The sequence below is a fragment of the Crocuta crocuta genome, unplaced genomic scaffold, assembly GCF_008692635.1.
Source record: "Crocuta crocuta isolate KB4526 unplaced genomic scaffold, BGI_CrCroc_1.0 scaffold95, whole genome shotgun sequence".
Classification (NCBI taxonomy): Eukaryota; Metazoa; Chordata; class Mammalia; order Carnivora; family Hyaenidae; genus Crocuta; species Crocuta crocuta.
In genome coordinates this window covers 14,481,868-14,504,019 of record NW_027530971.1, presented here as the reverse complement: position 1 = coordinate 14,504,019, position 22,152 = coordinate 14,481,868, and the positions used below count along the sequence as shown (strand labels likewise).

Here is a 22,152-nt window from a genome sequence, read left to right as displayed (position 1 = left end):
CTATATGGGCTTTTGCTCCCTTCGCCCACTGGGCCCTTGCACACGGAAGACAGTGCCGGCCTGTGGACAAGGAGCCCATGGAGCAGGACGAAGCCCCCCGTTTCCCAGCTCCACCTGGTCTCAGGAGCCGCACGCTGTGAGCGGATTCCAGCCTTGCCCCGGAGAGCCTGGCCCTCACCGAGGCCACAGAGCGGCCACCAGGGTCCCGGCCCGGCCCTGCGGTGGGACCCACCTCGAAGCAGTAGTCCTGGCCCAGGATGCTGCTGTGCACCGGCTTGATGACCACCTCCTCCTCCATGCTGAGGTCCAGCGCCTCTACCGCGCTGCTGGGGCTGAGCAGGGACTCGTGCGAGCGAGACTCCTTCAGCCTGGGCATCAGATGGGACCTGGGGGTGGGCGGTTCCTGGGTCAGGCCCAGCCTGCTGCTCCCCTCCCTTCCCCTTCCCCCGGAGGCTTGTCCAGACCTCCCAGCCGGGAGGCTGCCACTCCGCCCAGGAAGGGGGCACTACAGCGCTTGGAGCCCCAGTCACCTGGCAGGCCCTCTTCCCCACGGGCGGGCTCTGGGAGCGTGGCTCAGCCGAAGGGAGCGGATGCCGGGGGTCGGGCCACCACTCAGGAGCCGAATGTCAGCATTGAGTGCACGGCACGGTCTTGGCCTTGGAGACCCACGGGACCCAAGCGACCTTCTCTACCCCTCTCCTTGGCCCTGGTCTCCCTCCAAGACCAAAGCAGTCACCCATTTGTCTAGAAAGTCACTGTCGACAGGGCTCTCTCACACATCATCCCGCTCCGCCCACCAGTTCCACTCAGGGCAGGAGGGCGGCAGGGACGTGTGCCGCTCCCACCTTCCAGCGGGGTACCTGGGGCTCAAACGGGAAAAAATCCCGCAGTCTCTTCACGGTACCTGAGACACTGAGACTCAGACAGGGTCCATGGACCGGAGCTTGGGGGCCCAGGCCAGGGCCAGTGGGCTGACACAGGCACAAAGAGCAGAGGTGGCTGACTCCTTCTGGTGCCCAAAAGGAGCCCAGGACGGGCTCTGGCAGACCTGGCCTCGGACCTGGGCCCATGCTCGCTTGCTGTTCCCCTCTCTGGGCCTGTTTCCTCAGCACATCACATGGAAGGCACCGCAGATGGCACCCGCGTCAGTGCCTGCTAGAGTCCTTCCGAGAGGTGAACATCCCCTCCAGAGCCAAGAGCACACAGCAGTGCCCCACCGAAGCCCCCCCCAATAGCTGCGGCCTGAGGACCAGCTGGCCCGCTAAGCCCTTCCTGGCACAGAAGCTGGGCAGGCCTTGCCCCTACCCCGTCCACAGCCCAAACCCCTGCGCCTGCCCCACCCACACCCCCTACCCCAACACCCTCTGCCTCTCCGCTCCTGGCCTCCCATGGCTCAGAGCTCAAGCCACCATTCTCTCCCTGTCTCACCAAGACCCTGACCTCAGGTCAGAGAGGTCTGGCAGGAGCGCGAGCACCTCCCGCGGGGCATACACCCTGAAGCCCGCATCGCGGTGACCACTGGAGTTGAGGGGGAAGCTGAGGCCCCACTGTGCGGGGGCTCAGGAACTCAGAGATGAGCTGGACAGGCCCTGCCCAGAGCCCCCCACAGGCTGCGAGAGGCCACCCTCCACACCCCGGACTCAAGGTGTCCGTGGCAACAGCCCTCTCTAAGGTGGAGTTCTGTGTGAGGCACTGCACGGGAGTCAGAGGCAGAACTGGGACCCCAGCCCCTAGGGACCCCACAGCCTGACCCAACAGACCCAGCTGGGCCCCTGCAACTGCTCCCCACGCCTATGACGACGCTTGCCCAGGGTAAGGCTCCGGTCCCTCAAGTTGGACGGACGCATCAGGTAGGACTCCCGAGATCTGAGGGGAGTGGACAGACCAGAGAGGGGCCGCGAGGCAGGCTGAGGTCAGGGTGGAGCCAGGCCAACTCCCTACACTCATGCGTAGAACCTGGGGAGGCCCGAGCCCAGCAGCGTGCACAGCGACCCTGCCTCTGCTTCGCCACTGCCCTCTCTGGGGGGGTGGCTTTCGCGAACAGGCACTGTGGCCACCGCCCCACTCAGTGCAGGGTGCTGACAGAGCTCCCCAGGCCCTGCTCCAGAGGCCCGTTCTCCACCCCATCACAGCACTGACCTAGGCTGGAGGTGGGCTCATGGTCCCCTCAGCTGCAAGATTCCACCTCGGGCCGCCCCCCACAGGGCAACTCCACGCCTCCCTCCCAGGACATGGCTTCGTACCTCAGTGCCAGAGACACCCTGCCCCCCCGATGCTAGAAGTCATCCCACCTCAGAAGGGCTGGGACCCACAGCCCCCTAGGCTTGTTATCCAGGGCTTAAACCCCAGCTGGCAGGCCAGGGCCGGGCTGTTTCCTGGCCCAGCCTGGAAACCACCGCCAGGTAAGGAGGCTGGGAGGGGGGAGTAGGGACCCAGGAAGTGCAGAGGGAGGAGCTGGTGCTAGGGGCCAGGGTCCCCTCCTGCCTGAACAAGGTGGCTGGGGAGAGGAAAGAGGGCATGGTTCAGCAGATGACTCTGCCCCGGGAGAGCCAAGGTGGCTCTGGGTTTACAGCCCAGGAACCCAGCAGGCCCAGCCCAGACCCCAAAGCAGCCAGAGCCTGGAGCCTATTGCTGCACAGCCCTCCTTTTCCTTCCTTACCACCCTGTTCCATGAACACGCCCCAGCTGGCCCAGGCCTCCCTGGGAGCGTTCCTGGCTGAACAGAGGGCTGTGGGGAAACTCACAGTAAAGGCATCCTGGCTGTAGCTGGGCAGCTGTGACCCTCCTGACCTCCTGTGGGCTTCTCCAGGCTGGGGCACCTGGAACAGAGGCTGAGCCCCTGCACCCAAGCTCACTGGGAGGAGGAGTGGGGCAGCTACTCCAAGGTCTGGAGAGCTATTTCTGATAGGTTTTTTTTGTTTTGTTTTGTTTTTAATTTCTGAGAGAGAGAGCGAGAGAGAGAGCGTGAGCGAGCGAGCAGGGGAGGATCAGAGAGAGAGAGAGGGAGACACAGAATGTGAAGCAGGCTCCAGGCTCTGAGCTGTCAGCACAGAGCCCGACGTGGGGCTCAAACCCACGAACTGTGAGATCATGACCTGAGCTGAAGTCAGACGCTTAACCAACTGAGCCACCCAGGTGCCCGCGGTGGGCTGCTTCTGGACAGGAGAGGGCCGGGCTCTAAACGCTGCCCTTTGGGGTGGGGGCAGGGCCAGTGGGCCTGCACCCCAATTCCCATGCAGACACACATCCTTCCCGCTCAGCCTGGAGTCCACCTGTTCCCCCTCACTTCCCCAAAGGGGCACATGAGGCCCAGAGGGAGCTGTATGCTGTGACCCTGTTGGGTGAAATGTCCTGGCAGTGGTGAGTGTGCTCCTGGTGGGGGCTGATAAGATGACCGGGGCTCAGGAAGGGAAAATGGTCCCTTGGTCACTTCCTCAACCCAGAAGGATCACCGAACAGCCTAAGAAGCAGCTCCTCCGGGAAGCCAGCCCTGACCCAGGCCCGCAGGACCCCCCAAATACTCCCACACCAGACCACCCCATCGACTACTCAAAGCAGACCTTCACTGCACCATTCCATTGCCTCATGTCAGCACTGCTAGGCCAGCATCTTGCTCACCTGCAGCTTCTGCCTTCCCAGGCTGGGCAAAAAGTTCAGTAAGGCAAGGAGGGAGGGTGGGGGGCACCGCAGACTGACCGGGCTCCAAGGAGGCAGCAAGTGGGCACAGTCTCCCTCCCTAGGAAGCTCGGTAAAAGGAGGCGACCAGGTGCTGGCCGCTGCCTTGGCCCCACTCTACTCCCAGGAAAGAGGTGCTCCACCCACAGGCCTTCACTCTGCGCAGGGCGCCCAACTGCTTACTTTCACATCCTTTTTACCAGGAATTTTCACCTACCCATTTTCCAGAAAGGTAAGGGGCTCAGGGAGCAGCAGTTACCTGATGTGTCCTAGGCCCCTGGCTGGTCAGGGAGCTCTGCCCACGGCTGTCTTGTGTAGGTGGGGGTCTGGGGCCCGATGAGGTCCCTTCCTGCCACTCCTTGGCTAGTGTAAGAGAGCAGGCCCGACACTCCCTCTGCATGGCCTCCTCCGGTGCTCAGATCTGTGACCTCCTGTGGTCCCCAGAGACCAGAGCCACCGCACGAAGCAGGGCCAAAGGCCTTCACACGTCTGCAGCCCAGGAGCGAGTTCATTCTCACCACAACCCTGCCAGGGATGCCGCGTGACTACACTGGGCTCCCAGAGGCTGGCGACAGCAGAACCAGATCTCAGTCCGGACCGTGGGCTCCATGCACCCGGCTCTCCTCCCCAGGGCAGAGCTGGCACCCCTGGGCAGTGCCCCCAGGACACGTCACACATATCCCTTCGCTGAATCCTCACAAGGCTGAATCCTCACAAGGCCAAGAGACAGATACTGAGCTCACCCCCACTTTACAGGGGAGAAACGAGCCTGCTTGAGAGGGCAGCCCCCCTCTCCACACCTCAACCCCCTGGGGCCACCTCTTTATCTGGAAGAGAAAGGTGTTATTTCAAACAGGAATCAATGGTAACAAGCATACGCTTAAAAGGTGCTGTAGAGAGGATTTTCAGGGAGAGGCAGCTCTCCGGGCCTTGGAGTCCGGAAGAGGGGGTTCTGGTCAGGACTGCATGCGATTCAATGCCAGCCCCGCTAGCCGGGGTCCACCTGCCTGCTCCACCTCACCCTGGGCTGCTCTTCCCGACTCCCTCAGGCAGGCCTCCAGGCACATGCCGTCCCCCTATCCTATTCAACCTTCAACTCTCAGCATCAGCGCACCCTCCTCCACGAAGCCCTTTTGGGCTCCTGGGAGACAGCAACCTTGTACATGGTCTCAGAGCCTGGAAGTCATCAGGGTATGCTGGGAAGGTCTGTTGTGACCGTCTTTCTGCCTGGCAGGGGGCTCCCAGTGGATAGGGCCGGGTCTGGCTCAGCACCAAGGTTCAGGGCCCTCGAGTTCCCAGACCGAAGTCCCAGCGTCCCAGCAGCCAAGGTCAGCTAAGCTCCGGGAAGAGGGAGGAGTCGGCTGGGATGAGGACAATCCTCCCCAGAGACAAAGACAACCCAAGCTGTGGTCATCAGGGCAGCTGCCTGCTCAAGGCCAGTCCCCAAGAGCGGCACCCCAGGCCTCACACAGCATCTCTGAGAAACGCCCCTGCTCTGGCTTTGTCCAGGTACGGGGAGCTCCCTCCATGTCTCCCAAGGCTGGGGGTCACTGTGCCCTCCATAGCTGCACCCCCGCCCCCGCCAACAGTGTCCCATCCCCCTGAGACATCCCTGAGTCCTAGACACAATTGAGTCTCTAAACAGACCCACGGGACTAGAGGCCCTGTATCCCCTCCCCAACCAAGGCCGGCTGCCCAGGCCTTCACCTCCATGGCACAGGATCCTCATACTTCCTGGCAAGGGGATGGTTTCATAGATGGGATGGCCACGGCCATAGCCACAGGGTAGGGGGACCTGCCCGGGACTCCTCTGCTCCAGAGAACTGTCCTGGCCAGGGCCTGTCGAGGAAGGGGACAGGGGCTGGCGGAAGGGCCTCCCCACGGGCCACCTCCAGCACCTCCGCAGCAGTGCCACTCAGCCGGACAGGCCCCTCTGCCCAACATGGTGTCACTCCCCCACTCCGCTGTGCCCTCACAGCCTAAAGAGAATCAGGTCATGGTGCTTCCACCTGGTGCCGAGCCCTCCCTGAAACGGCCCTCACACCACACCCAGACAGTGACCTAGACTCTTCTGCAGCTGGTCCCTGACCCGCAACGAACGCCTTCCCCCTTGGGGCCTTTGCCAGTCGTTTCCTGAAGCCCTAGCACCTCTCCCCGCACCCCTCTGCCTGCCTGACGAAACCCTTGTTTCTCAGTCGTCACAGCCCAGCCCGAACGCTGCCACCACCACCACCGTGCGGCCGAGCCCCCTGCCACACCACGTTCCCACCCGTCTCCTCAGCTGTCAGGACAACCGGCGGGACTCAGGTACGGCACCCCAGAGAGGCGGGGTGACTCACCCAAGATGGCATGGGTGGCAAGCGGCCGGGTGAGGTGGAGCCCCGTTCGGCAGAGTGTAAGGCGGGCTCCCGCGGCGCCTCCGGCATCGCTTTCCCATCACCCCCCAGGCCGCAAGCAGCCAAAGGCCCGGACCGCAGAGCTGCTCACCAAGACCCACTCATTCCCCGCCAGCCCGCAGCCCCTGCCCAGGAAACATGCGGAGGAGCCACTGTGGGAGATACGGCCGGGCCCACAGCAGCTCATTGTGAGGGCTGGGGCGCAGGAACAAGACGACATTGTCCCGGCAGCCTTATCTGATAGCCTTCCAGCCAGCCCACGAGCTGTTTTTCAACTCCAGCCTTTCTTTCTCTTCAAAGGTTACTAACACAGAAGTTTAGCAAATTCCCCATTATTTCAAGGAGGGAGGAGACCCAGAAACCAAAATCCTGTGATAATTAAAGCGCCCTATCTGACACAGGGAGGATGTTCCCCGCTACTGCGGGTGGGGTGAGCTGAGAAGGTGGATAGCCTGGAAAACGAGAAGTTCAGAACCTCCTTCCAAGCCTCAAAAGGGCAGAGAGAGCTGCCCTGTGTGCCCCAGAGAACAAAGCTGTGACCAAGAGAAGCCAGTCTCTGCTCAGGCACAGCTGACCCCAAATGGGTCAGGCTGGTTTGGTCTTAGAGGAGTGAGCACCCTGTCTGTAGGAGGGTGCAAGCAGGAGCTGAGAGCCCCTTTAGATATGCTGCAAAGGGGATGCCTGCCCTGCCAGAGGACTGCTGGGGAACAGGCCAGGCACGCAGGCAGGCAGTGGAGTGAGCCCCGGGGGCAGACTCACACATACCCTCCCCTCCCACAGCTGGGCACAGGGAGGAGGGCAGGAGGGCCTGGTGTCAACAGTGCCCAGCTGCAGGAGCAAATCGAGGCTCATTCCTTCAAAACCACTCAGCCTTAATCATTTGTAAGTCATTCAACTCTCCAGGCCTCAGTTTCCCCATCTGTAAGTGGGGAGAGTGACATACCTTCCTTACAGGGCTGTTATAAGGATCAAGTAAGAGTGCAGGGGAGGGGCGCCTGGGTGACTTAATGGGTTATATGTCCGACTTCGGCTCAGGTCATGATCTCGAGGTTCATGAGTTTGAGCCCCGGATCGGGCTCTCTGCTGACAGCTCAGAGCCTGGAGCCTGCTTCAGATTCTCTCTCTCTCTCTCTCTCTCTCTCTGACCCTCCCCTTCTCACTCTGCCTCTCTCTTTCAAAAATAAACATTAAAAAAAAAAAAAAAGATAGTTCAGGGGAGAGGCTCCAGAAAGCAGGGGTAAATGCCAGTAACTCATGACAGTTCCGGGCCTTCCGTCTGCTCTACACACTTGCCGCAGCACCAGACACCACTGTAGGAACAGGGGTGCAGCTGTGAGCCAGGCCGAAGCTTCCGGGGTGGGTGATGCTGCTGACATTTGGGGTGATAAGGACTCCCCAGGTCATTCTCTGCTCCTTTCCTCTGACCAATCAAGTCCCTCACTTTCTCCATGCCTCAGTTTTCCCCATCTGCAAAACAGGGACAAACTATATCTCCCCAAATGCTCTGGGATGCCTCAAAACAAAACAAAAATGCCCTAATTTCCGAATGAAAGGAAGGCGTGGTCAGGAGAGCCTGCTGAGGGGGCCACTTTAGCCCCTCTGCCTGTGACCCCTGAGCACAGCGTTCCCTGAACTAATGTCCCACTCATGGTTGTGTGGTCCACTGCCCATGGCCACGACCAGGCCTGGAAGGGGTAAAAATCCTGGACAAAGTTGGTCTCAATGGAGGAGGTGCCCATCAGAGGGCTGGCAGGACCTGTAAACTCCGGAGTCAGGTCAGAACGTGCCAGGCGGTGCAGGGAACTGTGCTGGAAGCCTCTGCCCATGACGGAAGGAGACCGGTGCTGGAGCACAGTCGGGGGCGGGGGGGAGGTGGGAGGACCCCAACAGGGCAGCACCTCGCCAGGAGCACCCAGCAGAGTCATCTCGCTCCAGGCCTGGGAACTCACTGCTGAGAAGGCCAGTGTTCGCTCGGGCCCAGCTGGGGTCCCGGGGGAGGGGAGAAGAATGCAGCTGCCCGGTGGCTCCCATGGCCCAGGGGAGACAGAGCCTGTCCTTAAAAGGCAGGCAGGCAGGCGGCCTGCCCTGCCTGGGAAGCCTTCCTGGGATGACAGGGCCTGAAGGCCTGGCCTCTCTCAGCCCAGGCAAGGGGGGCCAGGTCCAGGCAGTCACTGGATGTGGTGTGACCCTATCTGCAGGCACACACTGAGCCTGGGGCTCGCCGGTGCCCGGTCCCCAGCCTTCACCCTACCCCTGTGGCCTGTGCCTCCCCTCACATAGCAGGGCTGCGTGGCCACATAGCGGGGCTGGGCAACCAAAGGAGGCTCCACGCCCTGCCATCGGCTCATCACATGCTGTGGCCACAGTGCGCCCCAAGGTCCGGCTCCTAGCACGTGCACCGGAGGGGTGGATTTACCGATCAACACCGCAGCTGGTGCACTTAACAATTGCGTACTAAGCACCTACTACATGCCCAGGGATTCCAAGGGGATGGCCATTCCCCAGCATGGCCCTGCACAGAAAGCAGCATTGCCCCGGCGGAAAGGGGGAGCTGGAACTCAAACGGGTCCATAGAGCCCCAGCTCACGGGGCGGCCTTTCCCATGCACACCCCAGTTAACCCGAGGACTTGACGAAGGAAGCCTGAAGACACCAGAGGAAACAGTCTGGGAATGCAGAGTGGCATGGCGGGTCACAGGGTCCAGAAGTGAGAGCTGGGATCCTAACAGCCACATCGCCCTCAGCTGGACAGTCCTGGTACCTATGTGACGCTGGGCCAGGCCTGGGCTCCTGTCCTGGGCCACCCTTAAACTGTCTGTGACCTTGGGGCCCCCCTTTCCCTTGGACCTGCAGACTTGCCGCACAGCTCTGAACAAGCTCCCTCCTCTTTCCAGGCGACAGCTCCCCACCTGCTTCCAAGAGGCCCGCAAAAGCCCCAACCTATCAACTCCCAGAAGAACACAAGGGACCAGATACTAAATACTACAACTCCTCCCACCGCCACTGCCCCACCCCCCACAGTAGCCTCAGAGCCACATCTCACACTGCTGCCTGCAGGTGACTTGGGGTCACGGTGCTTGGGAAGAGACCAGGGATGTGAGGGGTACTGGTTCTCCTCAGTGTCCTGACCACCCCCCACCCCCACCGCCACCGTTTCCAGTGTGATTCTGCAGCTTAATGGAGTTTTCAAAAAACATTCGGGAACGCATTTACCTCCGCACATCTTATTTTCTTTCTGGGGGGGGAGGGGGCAAGGGGCGTGCAGAGTGAGAAGAAACAAAAAACTTTCCATCTAATCCCCCAAGTCATCCTGCAGCCTGAATAATTTCGGGATTTTAATCAATAGCTGTCAGACTTGTCAAATTACTTTGGGGACCGCAAAGCAGTTTTTAAACATTCATAAACCTCAGTAGAACAGCGAAGTGCCCTGAATTTTAAAAGAAGAGAATCTGAGGAACACTCATTGAATAGGATGAGATCCGGGCAAATCGAAAGTGAGTTGGGGGCCAAGCGCCCCTCCTGCTTCTGCTCCTGGTCCCCCAGAGAGACTGCCCAGAGCCTAGCCAGGGTGCACAGGAAGATTGAGGGTGACACCCCCAAACCCTAGGCCTCCCTCCTCCTCCCCGAGGAAAGCCTTCACTCCCAGCCCCCCCGAGCACAGCGCCCGAAGCTCTGACCCTAGCCTCACGTGCGGACACGACAGGCCCCAGAGGACGGGACTGGACCTCGCTGCACACAGGCTGGCCCTGTGCCCAAGCGCCCTTCCTGCCTTCTCCACTTAGCTCTCGAGAATGGTTCCAGGCCCTGGCGGGGGTGTTCCCTCCCTGCGAGCTCAGTGTGTGCCTTCAGTGTACCCTCAGTGTGTCTCCTCCTCACACACGTGAGCACATCCCCGTCTGCAGATCACACAACCGAGTGTGGGACTGGTTTCTGACTGGGTCCCCAACTACCCCCCCTCCTGCCCCCTGCCCCAAGCAGCAACCATAAATACCTCCAACAGCTGCCTCCGGCCTTGGGGACTCATGACCCAAGCGGGGAAAGATGATGAAATTAAAAACAAATGAGCTGAAAACCAAGGACTTCCATCCCCCAAGGAAGCCACTTCCCTTCTGGCTTATCTAATTCCTCTCAGCTCTCCACCTCCAGGAAGCCCTCCTAGGCTCAGCTGGCCCCTCCAAGGAATGTGAGGGTGGGGGTTGGGGAGGAGGGCACAGGCAGCATCTTCTCCCCTCTCATCCCCTCCCCCTACTGCCCAAAAGCCATGCACTGTGGCCTTCTGTTCTGTGCAGGCTGTTCAGGTTAGGGTGACCAGGAGACATGGGGACTGGCCTTTCCCCATTCCCGGGCACCAAGCTTCCTGCCTCAACCTAGAACCAGCCATTTGTCAACACAGCTCCAGCCCCTGGCACCACGCTGGCTGATGACCGGTCTAATGCAGTGAGGGCTCCTTCCTTAAAAATCAACACATGTGAACACAAAGCTCCGCGACTTTGGTCAAATTAATTAACGCATACGCTCGGCTGTTTCACCTGTAAAATGGGGATGACACCACCTCTGACGTGCAGGTATGGTGAGTCCTGGTTCTCCCCTTCCCGCCCCTGCCCTTCCCTTGGCACTCTGCCCCTTCAAGCCCCTGCGGTACTTACGCTCCTGGCATCTCCCTGGGTGCACCCCACCCAGCACGCAGGGCCTGCCTGGCCCTCCGTGGACGTGAGTTCTCAGAAAGCCTCAATGCCACATGACCCCAGAGAACCTTAGCCACTCCACCTACCACCCCAAGAGCAGCTGTCATCTGAAGCAGGCACCTCCAAGTCCCCATGTGAGGAGGGAAGGACAGACACCTCTGGAACAAACACGGTCACCCGAGGGGACCAGCCCCAGTGCTGGTCTCCGGCCCAGCTGTCTCTTCAACTCCAGCCACTATGTGGGACAGAGGGGCTTTGTGGCCTCGTGGAGACAACAGTCAACAATGAGAATAGGCAGTGGCCCATGGGAGCATAGATCTCAGATTGGCCTCTCCTGTGCCTCTGCTTCTTCACCAGACACATGGGCTGCCCTCACCTTCCACCAGACCCGGTCATTGGTTCATTATGCTTATGCCCCCCCACCCGCGGTTTGAGTTAATCCAGTGCCCCAGTATAAAGCTACCGAGTACCTCCAGTATGCCAATGCTGGGGCACATGGGGGGTCTTGGGACCCCGGCACCCTATTCCTCCCAAAGCCTAGTATCGGGGTGTCCCAGTGGCAGGACATCAGAGCTCTGCTTGCCAGACTGGCACCAGCAGGAGACAGCCAGGATCATTCAACAGCAGCAACACAGCAGGAGAGGGTGGCTGTCGGTGAGTCACAGGCTCTCAGGCCACTGACAAAGGCAGGAACTCGAGATGTCAAAGAAGCCTGGGCTGTAGCTGCTGAGTTCCTCCTGCTTCTAGCGGCCACGCACCAGAGCCACGCACCAGAGCCGTCCGTGGCTCGACAGTGCCCGCCTCACCCGTGACGCCCCTCCCTGGGAAGTGCGGGAGGCAGGCGGAGGGTCTAAATGCGGGCTCTGCCGCTCCTGCAAGCCCAGCCACCTCGAGACTTCGCCGGGCTCCCCAAGGCCAGACAACATCCAGACTACGAGAGCCCACCATCTTCCCCACCCACAAAGGCTAACTCTAGGATAAACTAGCCCAATATGGCATTTACCATTCGGCGGATGCGATTCCAACTGGTAACGCCATATACTTTTATTCATATTTTTCCATAGGCTTCATGTCCGACATGGAGCCCAACGCAGGGCTTGAACTCACAATCCTGAGATCATGACCCGAGCTGAGATCAAGAGTCAGACACTTAACCAACTGAGTCCCCCAGGCGCCCCTGCCATACACGTTCAAATACAGCTTCCAAGGTAGCTCTCAACCTAGTAGCGTGGGGCTGCCCACCAGTGCTTGGGATGCTCCCGGCAGCTAAGTTCTCTTTATCCATCGATCCTGGCTCAAAGACCACCACCGCCATGACACGTGCACCAGCAAAACCCACACCTCCCTCCAGGGTGTGCTCCATGCACACCACCCACCCCCTCATTCACTGGGAAGTGGAGGCTCAGAGAGGTCCAGAAGCTTGCCCAAGGTCACAGTTCACAGGTGCCAGGGCAGGGCTGGAGGTCTGGCAATTTGGGCTCCTGCCCCAAATTATCTTCAACTTGTCAAAGCCTCAGGCTTTCACAAAACTACAGAAATCACATGATCACATGCACCAACTTTCAAGGAACTTCAAGAAATCCAGGGTCACCAGAACTGTACACTGAGCCCTGCTTTTGTCACCTCCCATGTGACCCTTGGGAGATGGTCTCCCCCATCTGGAAAATGGTGAGAAGGACACATTGCTGGTAGGGGTCGGATCCACCACCAGCCCCCTGTGGTGACAGTGAAGGTGGCTGGGCCCAAGGGACACGGAGCCTTGTAACAAGTCAGGCACTGTGCTTAGCACTTCACAGCGCTGGCTCCTTTATCCCTTGCAATCTCTCCGCCAGCCGGTTTATAACAAGCTGAATCCCTGCCTTCTCTGGAGACAGAGGTGCTTCCCCAGGAAAGGCTGCCACATCACAGCGCCCCGGCTCCTAACCGCTGTTCACATATGTAAGCCGAACACACCCCAGGCCCAGAACAGCCTTCCTGGTCTTCTACCTCCCCGAGCCTGCAGGCCCACGGATCNGAGCAAATGCCCACATCCTCTGCTCAGAAAACTTTTCGGCCATTCCTAGCATTTCCCGGTTCTCAAAGGGGTTAGGCCGTCACGACTTGGCCGAGGGAAGAAGCACCGGACACTAGATTTCCTCTTTTTAAAAACTAAAACCAGCAGCAACACTTCTCAGTTTTTCGCTTTCTGGCAGGGCTAATCTGTTTCCACATTCCGGGCGGTGGCACATGTCTACAGAGACACCATTACTGGAGAACAACGGAGTCCCCAAGATTGCTACCTGTGACATCCCCTCTCTGCCCAGCCTGCTCCTACCTATCCCACGTGGGTCTCCCTAGGCCCAGGACACCGGTCAGGGGCCCTAGAGCTGGCAGCTTCCCACATTCCAACCTCCGCCGCTCAGGCCGATCGGGAACAATCGGGCCACTCACCATCGCTCAGCAAGGCCACCAGGATCACCAGGACGGCTGAGCGGGGGGAAACCGAGGGCCTGGGCCAGCCACCGGCCTGCCCGCCGTCCTCCACCGGGCCCAGCCAGTCCAACCGCGCTCTGGTCCTAGACATACCACTCCAGCCCTGTCCGCTGGGACTAATCACTGCTAGTTAAACAAAGGCTAAGTTCCAACTCTCTGTAATGTGCTTTTAAAGGGCCAGTGTCCCAGTCGGGGCTGCTGGGGACTTAAAGGCACAGATCCCTTTTTCGGTACAGGAAACTAGACAACAAAAACCAAAAAACTCCCCCAAAGTCATGACTAGAACACAGGCCATGGGCTTCTCAGAAAGATCTAGACAAAATGCACAATACTAAATATCCAAATTTCACCTGAAAAACCCCTAAAACTCCCAAACACAGTTACCTCTGAAGAATTAAGAGCAGACGCCACAGCCACAATTTTTAGGCACTCACTATGTGCCGGACATAGCACTTTACACTTCACAGCACTGTCCCAGGATTCCTCACTGATAACCGACAGACACACATGCCGGGACCCCATCGAGGAAGCTGCAGCAAAGTGGGGGGGGCTCAGGCAAAGCCGGGCTTCCCGCTCCCGCCTGCGCCCTCGGAGGGAGGCCTGCTTTCCGCATCCCGACCCTTAGGCCCCACCTGCTCCACACCCACAAGCATCTTTCCTTCGTGAGTAAAATGTACGGGGTAGATGGGGACTCACTTGCTGCAGGTGCCCAACTACTGGGCTTTCNAAATGCTGGTTAAGGGTGAGATACAGGAAGAGGAGAGAGGGGGAGGTCAAGGAGGGGAAAGAGGCAGGTCTGTAGCCCTGTAGGCGTGGGGCACTTGACACTCAGGCCCTCGTTCCTTTCCGGAAAGGCTGTATGGCCAAGAGGGAGGGACAGGTGAGGAGAGCCGTCCTGCCGAGCCCAGGGTTCAGGTAAGCAGGCTAAGGCCCTTCCACTGGCCATGAGAATGGAGGCAGGGCTGTGGGGCTGGGGGCTCTCTTAAGGCCCCTAGGCTCCAAGGGTGGGCAGGGCTTGCCCAGCTGCTAGAACAAGAGTGGGCAGGGGAGAGGAAAGGAGAGACCTCACTGCCTGGGCCTTGGTACCTGGTCTAACAAGCCCTCTAAGAAAGGCGAGCCATTTCCCGGCACCTGGAGGGGCTGGGCACACTGTAGGTGCTGTTCAGCCTTTCAATCAGAAAGGCCAAGGCCAGGCAGTATCCTCAAGATTAACTCTGAAAGGACCAGGTCCTTCACAGATTACCTTTCTGTTTCTGTTTCTGGGAAGTCTGGCAATCAATCACTTTGAAGCTGGGTAGGCTGCTGGCTGAGAACATGGGCTCTGAAGACAGACAGTTCAAATCTGGGCCATGTCCCTTACAGCCTGGGTGTTTGTGGACAAGTCACCTCTCTGTTTCTCCCTCTGTCAAATGGGCAAGAACAGCACTTAACCTCGCAACACGGCTGCTACGAGGACTTGACGGATTACAGAACAAGGCCCGGCTCACAGTGAGCACTTGATAAAGAGCAGCTAGATTAGCTAGTTTGAAGGAGCTGCCCAGGATATGCTGGGAGGCGCAAAGTGGGAAAAGCCTTCTTGGGTAGTGACCCTGGGGCAAGTCACTTCTTTCTCAGGTCCTCAGTTTCCTCCTGTTAAAAAGGTAGGGCAGCGGTCCAACTCGAATGTTCAGTGGCTACCACACAAGCCCACCCCGTAGCGCTTCCCAGATGCCCACCCTCCCCCAGAAGCATCCAGGCCAGGAAGCCCTGGAGACTGGGAAAGGGTGGGGGAGACTGGGAAAGGGCGGGCAGGGGCCCAAATCCTTAGAAACCTGGAAACAGCTGGCCTCTGTGCTGCACAGGGTAGCTGGGGTCTGCTGGGTAGGAGGAGGGAAGCCAGAGAGCAAAGCCACCTAGCCTGTTGGGAGGGAGCAGGAGGCCTTGTCATCATCCTTCCAGGGGGAGCCTGGCCCCACCCCTGCCTTCCCTAGGTCTCAGGCTCCCCACACGCCCCAGTGAGGGGCAGGCTCCTCGTCAGGTGCCTCCTATGGGGTGTTATGCAGCCAAGCTTGATTTCCTATGAGGGTTCGGCACCAGCCACACAAGCCACCCCACACCTGCTACCCAAACAGCCTCCCAGAAGCTGGGGGCTCCCTTGGCTCCCCAAGTCTTGACTGGTTTCAAGGCTCGCCTATGCTAAAGGATGGGAGGATACGGGTACCAGAGGAAACAGGCGGTCAGGAGGACTGTCCTACAGCCCTGGCAGAGCAGATGACCACCATTCGTGAGGGGCAGCGAGAGACCCGGTGCCCTCCACCCCACCACGACCTCCTCACCCACAGGGTTAGTCAGTAAGGGTGGTCTCACTTGGCAGGGGGAAGGTAGGGGTGCTGCAGGCCTGGGATGCAATTCTGGTGATGTTACTTAGTAACTATAACCTCTGGGCAAGACCTTTCACTTTTCTGGGCCTCAGTTTCTTCAGATGTAAACCCAGGAAATACTCTATCCCCTGCAGGTAACAGATGTGAAAACCCTAATTAACCAGATGCAGAAGAAGCATTTAATAAACCAATCTAGGAGCCCAAGGACACAAGTATCTGAGTGTAGTTGGTTCATTCAACATATACTGAGAACCCACCTGAGGACCATTAGAACTTGGGTTGTCCTGGGGCGCCTGGGTGGCTCAGTTGGCTGACTTCGACTCAGGTCATGATCTCACCGTTTGTGAGTTCGAGCCCCGTGTCGGGCCCTCTGCTGACAGCTTGGAGTCTGCTTTGGATTCTGTGTCTCCCTCTCTCTCTGCCCCTCCCCTGCTCACCCTCTGTCTTAAAAAAAAAGGAAAAAAAAAAAAAAAAAAAAAAAAAGAAATTGGGTTTTCCCCAACCCTACACTGTCCCTCTCTCAAGCCAAACACATTCTGAACTCCTCACACAGCCAGTCAAACCTTGGGGGAGGTCAAGGTTTTGGTCACCAAAGTGCCCTGAAAAAGATCTCGAACTTCTCTGGAAGCCAAACCACAAAGCCTTCCAGAGCAAAGCTAGCAGTATAAATAGCTCTAGCCGTGCTCTGGGAAAGGTGAAAAGACCCTCTAAGTAAACCCAGCTCCACAATGTTCTCTAGAGCCCTTGTACCCAGAAAGAGACCGGGAAGGCAGAGGCAGAAGAAAAGGGCCTGGCGGTCCCACAAGCTAGAGAAAATAGGCCACTACAGGGCAGTTAGGAAGCCCTGCAGAGAGAGGGAGAAGGACGAGCCCAGAGAGCTGTTAAAGAGCATTTTGGGGGGCCCCTCCAGCCCTCTGCATCAGCCTCCAAGGATTCTGCTGATAGGATTCAGATGGGAGCACAAGCCACTGGTAAACACCAGCAACAAAGTCTGAGTCACCAGCTGATCCTCCCCTGCTTCCCAGGGACAGGGCGGTTCTTCCTGCCCTTCCCTGACACCGCTGGCTCCTGTTCTCTCCAACACACCTGTCCTGCCCCCAGGACCCTCTCCTTACTGACGGGGGGCAGCCCACCCACTCCCTGAAACCCGGGTCACCAGGGCCTCCCTGCCACGCCAGGGGTTCCTGTCTCCTTTCCTGCTACCTCACGCCCTTTCCTCCAGGGGCTGGAACTGCTCAGGCTCTCCCTTGGGGCCCCATCCTTCGGGAGAGTGCTTTGCTTTGGCCATGTCATCTGCTCCCTTGCTTTCATGCACCCTAGTGTGCCCAAGGCCCCTCTAGGCTCCTACCCCCAGCCTTCCCCTCCCTCCCCTGTGCTCCAGACTCACACATCTGCATGTTGGGCTGAGATCTCTTGGACACCTCTAGAAGCTCCAGCCGGAAATGTCCAAAGTGGAGTCTTGGGAGCCTCAAAGCCAGGAACCTTCCCTTTCCCTGGCCTTCAGAATCCAATCCATCAGCAAATCCTATTGCTACCACGTCTAAAGTCTCCCTTACTGGCCCCAGCCGGGAGCCTCACTGCCCCCCCCTCCACTCCCCTCCCCGGGCCCCTACTCCCTACCAGGGAGCCAGAGGGATGATTTAGAAACGCAAATCGCAAATCCGATTATTTAACGCCTGGGCTAGAAACCCTCCCAGTACTCCCTTCAGCTCTCCGAATAAACCCACGCTCCTCCCCAGGTGGAGGCAGGTGCCTCCCTCTGACCTCACCCATCACACCCAACCCCCAACTTGCAACCTCTGCTTTCCCGCCTTGGGGACTTTGTCCTCGCTGCTCCCTTGGTGGGAGTTCTTGTTCCACCTCTGTCTGGGAAAGGCTGCTCCTGGAACTCAGTTATTCCCGGAGGGCCCGTCTATCACAGGTCCTGCCCCGCCCCCAGTGCTCCCGCTGAAACACTTGTTTCCTTCATAGCGTTCTGCTCATTCAGCCAGCAAATATTTATTTAGTGCAAACTATGTGCCAGGCACTATTTTAGGCACTAGGAATCCAGGTGCTGAACAAAGCCGACAAAAATCCCTGACTTACGTTTCAGCAGGGCAACCTCACCCAAGCTGGAATGACTTTGTTTCTCCACTCAGTTATGATCATCTGTCCCTCCTGACAGAAGGTAAGCTCCCCACGGCCATGGTCTCGTATTTCTGCCTCCTGAGAGGCTCTGGCATGGCGTAAGAGCTCGGTACACATTTGTGAAATGAAGAACAAGACGCCAAAAGAACCAAACCCACCAAGGCCAGAAATCAAGGCTTTACCATCTCCTAGGGCGGATGCCTCTCCCTGCCCGAGGGGTCTCAGGCTTCTACAACTCCCCCCCACGCCCGCCCTAGCCCTTCTCGGAGACAGAACATGATACACAAATGGCAGCTTCGGTTAACTGCCGGAAAACAGAGGGATGACTACAGGCCTGTGCAGTTAGGGTTAGCAGGGAAGGCTTCTTGAAGAGGAAATCTGAACAAGGCCAAACCCCCACCCTTCCAAATCTAGGGAGAAGAAGGAAAACAGATTTGTGTTTTAGGGCTCTGATGTTCTTTGCTCTAGTAGGAAAAAAGAAAGGGGAAAAAAAAAACAACCTTGATCCAAAAAAACCCTTTACTTTTTATTAGTGTCTGGATCAATAAAAGTTTTAGGAGTAAAGCTTCTCTCCTGCAATACTAACCGCCAGAGAGACAGGCTGGGATTATTAAATCTGTCTCTAAGAGGCAGTGCTTTGCCCTTTTCCTCACCTGTGCGAGGAGCCCCAGGCTAAGCCAACAGCAGCCCGAGGGTCCTCACCGGCCCCTGGCTGGGCAGCTGGGGGTCCAAGCCCACCTCACCAACCCTGCCAGCTCCCTAGGCCTAGATCACCTTCCAGGCACCCCACAGCCTAGACTGTTTTGGCCTCCTTGGGCCTGGGTTCCTGGGCCTCTCTCTACCCTGCCGCAAAGACTTGAAGTTCCCTCAGAAGAGGGCCTGATTCCCAGGAGAGAGGAGCCAGCCTAGCAAGCCGAGCCCCACCCTCACTCCTCCCAAGCCCCCGAGGGGCTCTCCCATTCAGTCCCCAAGGGCCAGCGCGGACCTCCCCAGAGCACCCAGGAGAGCCTGGCCTGAGGGCGAGTGGGGTCCCAGGGCTGGGCCTCTTTGGAGAAAGAGCCGCACACCCTCCAGCCAAATCCACACCCAGCCACCCGAGAGGAAGTGTCCTGTGCCCCCTTCCTCCCACTGAGCCCGCCACAGACCTTGGCAGTGGAAGTGCAGGCCGCTCAGAGGCCCCCGGTCTGAACACTAGGGGCCTGGGAGCCAGATCTGGTTTTCGAGGATGGCCGGGTCTCCACAGAGCAGGTGCTCTGGCCCGGCCCAGAATCCTGCCAAGGTTGTCACCAAGGAGTCCGAGGCCACAGAGGCCCATTCCTGAAAACGGTATGCAGGTGGGTGCCTCTCCCGGCCGGATCAGGCGACCTCTCAGCTCGGGCCAGCATCTAAGAGGTGTGCCCAGGCGTGCTTCCCCTTCCCGCAAAGCACAATGCTGAATCTGTCTTCCAAGTTGAAATTTCAAAAATTACTTAAAAAGACCAGCGGTGACAACATCTAGAGATTTCCGGGCTCTCCAGGGAACAAGTGGAAAATTACAGTCTTCCATACGTGTAACCACATGGCACAACCTCCAGGTACAAGATATCTAGAAAGACTCCAGAAAACCAACAGTTGCTTCCAGCCACAGGCAAGTCTTCCTGAGCACCTGGGCAGGGTGCAGACCTGGCACCAAGCTCTGGGTCCAGGAAGCTGGAGGAGCCTCAGCCGGAGAGATCCTTTGCAGGCTCCTCCCATAAGGTGCTCACTCCGCCCAATGCCCTATCCTGCCCCAGTCCCGCCTCTGGGCCTTTGCACCTGCTATTCCCTCTGAGCAGCTCTGGCTCTAGGCAAGGCTGGTTTCGCCTCATTCCGGTCTCATATCAAATCTCCTATCACGTTTCCTAGGAGAGGCCTCGGCTAAAGGAGTAACTTCACCCCCACCCCGAAGTTATCACCCAATTTCATTTTTCCTTTTAGCGCTGATGTGAAATCAGTGTGTTTCACCCTCTTTCTTCCACCGTAAGAAATGTCAGGTCTGTGAGAACAGGGACCTGTTCACCCCGGTAAGTCCGGAACACCTCGGATGGGTGTGTGCTGAATGAGTATCTTTCAGCATCCTTCCGGCTGGTCCGCAGCAGGCCAGCCACAGCTCTGCAAGCCCTGCGGGGTAACTTGCGGGGCGNAGGCCACCCCCAGCCTCCCGGCTCGGCTCCGAGCAGCAGCCCGGCCCCCCCAATCCCCTCCCACCACGCACTTCCATTCAAACATTTTTAAAGTGTGAACAAAGGCGGGGGCGCAGGCAGGGCCGGGGATTTGCCTACCCAAGTCGCCCACGCAGAAGGGCGGGGAGGAGGCTGGCCTTGCTTGAACCCAGTCCTCGGTTCCAAGTTCCCTCTCCCACCCGGCTCCTCTCCCGTAGGAAGGCACCCGTATCCGGAGTGGCACCGGCAGGGCAGGTGTAGGATTAACTGCTTGGTGGGAGGAGACACTCGGTGAGGTGAGCAAGGTCCGAGGCCCGGGCAGACCCGCGGGGCGAGCGCCACCCCACCCGCTGGCCTGGACGTTCATCCTCAAGCCACCCTCACCTGGCTCTCACTGAAGCGCAAATCCCTCTGGGAAGGGCACCCCCAGTCACCCCCTTTTCCATCCCACTTGGAAAGGCCATATACCACACCCAGGGAATAACTCCTCTCCCAGCCACCCAGAGGCCTCCACTGGGGGGGCGGGGGGGGGCTCCAATCCCTCCACGTACATATGGAAAGAGACCAGAGGGGGAAGAAAGCCCCAGCCTGGGGTCCTGCCACCCTATGGCTTCTGTATAGATCCAGAGGCAGCACAAGCCCCAGTGGAGTCCCGGGTGGTTCCGGCAGCTCCAGTCCCTCAGCAAACAGTCTGAGGCGCCAGGCTCAGCCCCAAAGGCTGCGGAGGAGGTGTGACTGTGGCGCCACAGCAAGCCCCCACCTGGGACGTCCGTGACTCACTCTGTCCCTGCTGCGTCCCCACCTGGGCTCAGCTCCCACAGGTGATTCTGGTCACCGGTGGGCCAAGGAGGCCTGCGGCATGTCCCCCCACCCCGCCTCACATCTGCGTCTGCCCACACCCCGAGCCCAGAGGGCTCCTAGGCCGTGAGCCCCTTCCTTAAGCTCACAGCTTTCGGCTAAGTCTCTCCAAAGTCTTCGTGAAAATTTCAAAATAGGAGAGAGGGGAGGCTGTAGTCACAGAGAGGCCATATTCGGGCAGAAGCAGCTCGTCTGGCTCCCAGAGCAGCTGAGGCTACGGGAAGGAGGGACAGACAACCTCTCCCAAGCTCCCTCTCTGGGGTGCAGGCCCTGGACAGGACCTCCTGCTTGGGCCCAATCTGGCTCACACAGGCAAGGCCCCTGATGTGACCACTTTACTGATGAAGAAATCAAGTCCAGAGAAACTTGGTCACTTGCACGAGTTGGCCCAGCTTCATCGGAAAGTAGACGTGCCTCACCGCAGACAACCCGTTCCCCATCCTGGCCTCTGCTTCCCTCTCCAGTTCCAAAGGCCCTTCCTCATCGAGGCCTTCCCAGATTTCCCCCAGGCGGGAGAGGCCATCCTGGGGCTTGGTCCACCTGGTTCTAATATTTTGTTATAAAAAATAGGCCGCTATGACAGCGGCTTCAACAGCTGTCACAGAAGGGGGTCAAAAGCTAAAAGAAATAAGCCTTTTCATAACATATATAATTGTCAAATCACTATGTTTTACACCTGAAACCAATATGATATTGAATGCCAACTATACTTCAATTAAAAAAATAAAAATAAGAAATAAGCCTGTATTTGGGGTCAGAATCCCATCAGGCTCCCACACTCACCAGCCGCTTGACCTTGATAAAGCTGCTTCCTCCATACCCTTCTAGCCTCAGCTCAGAGGACTGCATAACCTCTTGTAAGCTCCTTTCAGAGTCAACTGGAATATGTAAAAGCAGAGAGCACACAGTGACTTGGGCGATTTCAGAGGCTGCCAGGATCCAGACACTCCCGGTTTGAGCACCCCCAGCGAGCCAGGCCTTCCTAATCATCAGGTCCTACCTGCCCACCGCACCACTCCTCCCTCCCTGCCAGCAACCAGTCCTGGGGCTGGCCTTTTCCACTCTGCCCCAGGCATGCCCTACCCCTCCTCCAGGCTACACCTAGGCTCCCACGGCTCCTATCCAGCCCCTATTTCCCATTTTCATTCAACTTTCCAGACCTATCTTAATTGCCCCCGCCTCTGGGAAGCCTTTCCCAGGGTCCCCAGGCACAGGAAGTTCAAAATCTCCCCCTCCCTCTTCCTGAATTCCTGACCTGCCCCAGATCCCGCTGTCCGCCCTGTCAGGCCCCCTCCTTGGGGTCCATTCAGCTCTGGTTTTTCAAGTCCTGGGACTCAAATAAATGTGTGATGGACACGTACACCCTGCAGGCCCGTCTCCTCCCAGCTCAGAGCCCAGAT

The 22,152-nt window shown here is 58.5% G+C and overlaps 1 protein-coding gene across 1 annotated transcript in view; it reads right to left on the bottom strand.

Moving 5' to 3' along the window:
• The window catches only part of DAB2IP (DAB2 interacting protein), a 45,243-nt gene extending 26,161 nt beyond the window's left edge, over window positions 1-19,082 (bottom strand). Inside the window, 2 exon segments of the mRNA XM_077769778.1 lie at window positions 233-386; window positions 18,860-19,082. Coding sequence (XP_077625904.1) covers window positions 233-386; window positions 18,860-19,029 — 324 coding nt within the window. The 5' untranslated portion in view covers window positions 19,030-19,082.
• Between the last annotated feature and the right edge of the window lie 3,070 nt (window positions 19,083-22,152).